Here is a 5,617-nt window from a genome sequence, read left to right as displayed (position 1 = left end):
TGCTTCCTTTACGCTGTTCCGACTGCTTTTGACACCCATGGGTCTGGCTCCCAGCAGAGGGGCCCCCTGGCTCTCCCAAGCTTGGCCAGCTTTGGGCCCATAACCTTGCTTTAGGGGGCGGGGGCGGGGGCGGGGTGGAAAATTTAACAACTAAGTCAAAGAAGAACCATTCAAAAACAACAAAAACGGAGCGAAAGGCTCCAGACGGAGGAGCAGCACTGTGCCATTTCATTTCTATGGGCTTCTAGAACGGGCAAAGCGAACGGACTGTGTGATCCCCATCCCCGAGGCACAGAACAGTCCTGGCGCCCCCAATGTGCGCTCCCATCCCCTCTCCAGCCCCCCACAAACATTGCCACTGTTTTGATGTCTCTCTCCATGAACTCAGGATATGTGCATCTAATCGTGCATATATTTGCTGGTACCAAGACTTGTCCTGTTAACAGAGTACAGAGTTGAAGATTTTTTAACCTTTTCTTTTTTTTTTTTTGCTTTTTTTCTCCCTTACGATTTTCCTTTTAGCACAGACAAGGACCCACCTTCGAGTGAGTACTCTCGGGACTGAGGAATCTTTTTCTGGCGGATGCGTGTTAACGGACATGTGATGATGCAGGGTTGATGGCTGTGTGTCACCTCGCTTGTCCTTCGTGGCCTGCGTTTGTGTCCCCAGGCTTCTCCCGCTGCATTCGTCTCTCTTTCTGTCTGTCCACCATGGAACAGAGCTGTTCCTTCTCACGATCTGCTCGTGTGGGTCTAGAGACGTATAATCTCCAGCGGCGATAATGAGGGAATCGAGTGTGTGGGCCTTGGAGCCAGCTGGCCTGGGTTCAAACACCAATTCTCCGGCTCGTTAGCCGCGTGAGCCTGGGAAAGTCTCTCGGTCTGTCTGTGCCTCGTCTGTGAGATGGGATAACACTGGCACCCGCCTCTTAGGCTCGTGGCGAGGGGTCATTTGTAAATGTGCTCAGCACATGGCGAGGGCTTAATCGTGATGATTCAACACTGTGGCTGCTGCTTATGTGACAGAGCTCTGCGCAGCTGACTCACTGACTCAGACTTTCCTTCTTTCATTCATTTATTCCTCAGTCAGTCTGCCTGGCAGGCTGTTTATGTGTTCATCCATCCATCCATCCATCCACCCACCCATCCATCCATCCATCCATGATGCATTCTGTTAGACAGCTGGAAGGTCCTTCGATAATTTGCAGGATCAATGAGCCACAGCCTTGGGGGATGAGACGGAGAACTCAACACCATCCATCCTTCCATCCATCCATCCATCTATCTATTCATCTGTCTATCTATCCATCTATCCATCCTTCCATCCATCCTTCCATCCATCCATCCATCCATCCACTCATATATCCATCCATCCATCCATCCATCCATCCATCCATCCATCCATCCATCCATCCATCCATCCTAACAAGGGGCTTCTGAGAACAGGGTAGAGGGAAGCTGAATGGGAAAAGCAAGGAGAGGGGACATGCAAGGGAGGCTGGCCAGATGGGGGGTGTGTGTGTGTGTGTGTGTGTGTGTGTGTGTAGGGCGGCATGAGGATATGGGATTTTGCCCAGGGAGCAGTGTTTGTTAGGAGGCACACGGTGAGGGACAAGGACACAGAGCAGGGCCCCCTCAAAACCATTTCTAGCACATTCATCCTGGTATGGCTTGAGTCATCCGAGCAAATATTTGCCTCTCATTCCTGGCTTCTTCAGTGACACAATTTCCCTGACCACAGGCCAAGTGCTCTGGAAGGGACCATTGGTGTTTCCACCGTGATTATTGGTTGATGGGACATTTTAACATGCGCGATGCAGTCTGATACTACTTCCCCCCCTTCACTCATAAAGGGAAAAAAACGAGGCACAGAGAGTTAAAGCACTTGCTCAGTCACACAGCCGCTGAGGGGCAGAACCCAGAGGTTAAGACTTCTTCCCAGTTGGGGTGCTTGGTGCCTGAGAAGAAGTCTCCCCAGGGGAGGCGTGTTACCTGCAGAGAGTAGTAATGCAGTTTGTGGGGAGAAGGCATTAGTCTGAGGGCTCGGGGTGTCTGGGGTTGGACCGGGAGCCTGAGCTGCCAACACGCTCCTTCTGTCCCCAGGCCCTGGGGGCGTGACTCAGCTGCCGTGGGTGCCGGCCCTTGGCACGCTGCAGGTTCAGACACTGGGAGAACACGATGCCCTCATTCTGCCAATCCAGAGACACCAGGGAAGGGACCAGGGGGCCGAGTGTCAGTCCAGGGCTGGCCCTCATTCAGCAACCTGCGGCAGCTCCCGTGGACCTGTGGGTGGAGCAGGGAACTGGCAGGGGACCGGGCAAGTTCCCAGGGGAGAGGATGGCAGCCAAGCAGGCACGATCGTAGCATCCGCTGCAGAAAGGACAGCTGTTTGTTGAAGTCCCTCTGTGTGCCTGGCCACCGCGCCACGTGCGTACCTGCTGCCGGATTTGATCTTTGCAATGACCCCACCTGGTAGATAGGATCAGCCATACTTTCCAGGTGATGAAACCAAGGCACAGAGAGAGGAGGCGATTCCTCCCGAGTCACACAGACACCGAGGGGGCCAGCGACTTAGAATCAGGCCTGTCCTTAAATTCAAGAGACTTGAGATAAAATTACAGGTCCCTCCGGACTGGTTACTCCGAGAAACTTTTGTAGAAAAAAGTCCCTGTTTGGCACAAAGACAGCAGCATTGTGATGAGGTGTTTATCGGATCTGTCCGCAGAGGATGTCTTTGATGAATTATTTGAGCTGGCCCCAGAGAAAGTGAGCGCCGTGAAGGAGGTAAGAGATCAAAGAGCCACTGGCCCACCCGCCACCCGCCACCTGCCACCTGCCACTCACCACTCACTTGCCCTGCGCCTCAGGGGACAAAGGGGGAGAAACAAGACCCTTGCCCCACACCTGCTGGGTGCTGGGTACTGTGCACAAGGCTTTCTGTCCCCCTAGGAGGGAAGGTCGCAGCCCTGAGCCCTGGATCTGGGGTCCCGTCTGGGGTCCCTGTGTTTTCTTGGGCAGGCCATCGTAACCTTCGTCAACCAGAAGCTGGACCGCCTGGGCCTGTCCGTGCAGAATCTAGACACCCAGGTAAGGACTTGGCTGTGGGATCCCCAGGCAGGGAACGGCCGTGGGGTGCAGCAGGGTGCTGGGAGTCCTGTGTGGCCTGGGGGGGTCCTCCGCTCTAATGAAGGTGGGAGGGGGGTGTTGCTGGCAGGCAGCGTCGCCAGCCAGGGACACTGTGGGGATCCCGTGAGGTGAGGACCATGGGGGCTTTACCAAGGGGTTCATCTGTGCTGTTAGTACTTTCCTTGTAAAATCACCACTTTTCAGCTCCTTTTTTCAAACTTAATCTTAGACTCCCGGACACTAGGGCTCAAAGCACGTGCGCCTCCCCGTGTACCTGTGTTCGCTCACACGTTTATTGCTGGTGCCCGCGGCGGTGGCTGACTTCCACTGAGCCGTCCGGGGCAGGAGCGGACTCCTACGTGGGCAGCGCTTCGTGGTGGGTCGTGGCCTTCTGCGAGGACGCTGTGCATCCGGTGCGCTCCCTCAGCCCGGGGGCCATCGGAGAAGCTGAGAGGCCGGTGGTCAGCCCGGGGCTGAGCGTGGTGGTGTAGGCGTGAGGCTGCCTCGGTTCCCTCGTGCAGCGAGGCCAGGGGTAGAGCAGGCGGGTCTGGAGGAGCCGAGTGGCTTACGGGATCTTAGCCAGAGTGGCTGACGTCTCTAATCAGAAGGAGATGGAGCCAGATGCCAGCCAGAGAGGGTGGGGTTGACATACTCCCGCGCCTGGTAGCTGAAACCAACAAAGCTCTCACTATGCGCCCGGCCCGGAGCACAGTGCTTTCCATCGTTATGTCTCTGAAGCCTTCCAACAGTGCCCTCCCATGGGAATGGATACTCACTCTCTCGTTGTACAGATGGGCACACTAAACACAGAGAGGTTATTTAACTCGCCCAAGGTCACACGGCGATTAAGTGGTGGACCTGGGATTCGAACCCCAGTCCGCTGAGGCCGGAGTTTGTGCCTGTCACCACCTCGCATGGTAGCCGCACAGGAAGTCTGTGTGTGATGCGGTGTGGTGACCACAGCACAGTGGAGCTATGAAACTCTGAAGCCAGATGGACAGGTGTTGGCCCTGGGCTCCGAGGACACCTCCCCGCTCGGCTGTGTGGCCTCGGACCTGCACTTCTCGGAGCCTCAGGCCCCTCCTCTTTTAAAACGGGCACAAGAATACTAGCCTCACAGAACTGCGAGGGATAAACGAGGGGATGGATATCTGCTGTTTAGCATATTACCGGCACACTGCCGATGCGCAATAAATAATCAATATGTCTTCGTTATATTTTATGTGGGTACAAACAAGATGGTTTCTTAGGTTTCCCTTCTACCTAGTTCATCTTTCTCTCTCCTGTGGTGAAATAATAACGGCGCGTGCGAGGACGGTATTTAGAGACCGCTGGGCGGCGGGGGACGTTGCAGTCCCTGGGGTTTTGGTGGCCTCACCAGGACCTGGCAGCAGAAAAGATTTCAGGCCAAACCAATAACAACAAAAAGGACCCAAGAGGTGGACATCCATCAGGGCCTCCGAGTGGTGGTTTTCCTTCAATATCCGATCTCGCGTTTTGTCTTTGCCGAGATCGGACAGGGCTGTGTCAGCGTGTGCTGTGCACGTGGCGGGACGATGGCTTTATCTCCGAACACGCGACGGAACAGACAGAAATATTAACGGCACAGCTGGCAGCAGGAGCCCTGCGTGCCATTCCCCGACTTTCGCTGACGGGATAATTTCACACTTAACTCTGTTTTCTCCTGTGCTTCTGTGCTCATGGTACAGCACAGGATTTGAAAAATGATAGGAGGCTATTTTACAGAAAATGTAAAAAAAAAACCAGCTCGTTTTATTGAGCATGTACTAGGTGCCAGGCAGCCAATAACTGCTTTATACCCGCAGCTGCCCACATTTACAATGCTGCAAGGTCAGGGATGCCGTCCCCATTCTCAAAAGGAAGCTGAGGCTCAGAAAGGTCATGTGACCTCCATGGGGCCACACAGCCTGTGGGGGACAGAGCAGGATCCCCCAGGCTGTGAACCTTTAGTCCCCTCCTTCACAGTTTGCAGATGGAGTCATTCTTCTCTTGCTGATTGGACAACTGGGAGGCTTCTTCCTGCACCTGAAGGAATTCTACCTCACTCCCAGCTCCCCTGCAGAAATGGTGAGTTCCCAGAGCTTGTCCTCGATGGTTTGTCTCTGAGTGGACGGAGCTATGGAATCGGCACGACCAGTCTTTATTCACTTCCAGGTGAAGCGAAGGGTAGAGAGGAAGTTTGTTTGTCCATATGTGTCCCCATCCATGCATCCATCCACTCTACACCTATCTGTTGACTTGCTCATTCACCCATCCACCCAATTCATCCATCATCCCTTTGTCCGTCCATCTGTCCATCCATCCATCCATCTATCCATCCATCCATCCATCCATCCATCCATCCATCCATCCATCCATCCATCCATCCATCCATCCTTCCATCCATTCATCCATTTGTCCATACTTTATCATATGCTATTTATTGCACGGGGGCTTGCACTATTATCATTTAACAACATACCTTAGAAAT

General features: G+C 54.0%; 1 protein-coding gene across 1 annotated transcript in view; it reads left to right on the top strand.

The window, feature by feature from the left end:
- The window catches only part of PARVG (parvin gamma), a 25,121-nt gene that overhangs the window by 12,291 nt on the left and 7,213 nt on the right, over positions 1-5,617 (top strand). The window contains exons 8-11 of the mRNA XM_006917336.1: positions 523-545; positions 2,726-2,784; positions 3,019-3,087; positions 5,113-5,214. Coding sequence (XP_006917398.1) covers positions 523-545; positions 2,726-2,784; positions 3,019-3,087; positions 5,113-5,214 — 253 coding nt within the window. The remainder of the gene's footprint in view (positions 1-522; positions 546-2,725; positions 2,785-3,018; positions 3,088-5,112; positions 5,215-5,617) is intronic.

This window comes from Pteropus alecto, unplaced genomic scaffold (assembly GCF_000325575.1).
Source record: "Pteropus alecto unplaced genomic scaffold, ASM32557v1 scaffold157, whole genome shotgun sequence".
Lineage (NCBI taxonomy): Eukaryota > Metazoa > Chordata > Mammalia > Chiroptera > Pteropodidae > Pteropus > Pteropus alecto.
The sequence above is the reverse complement of the archived record's forward strand: the minus strand, read 5'-3'. Positions and strand labels throughout refer to the sequence as shown.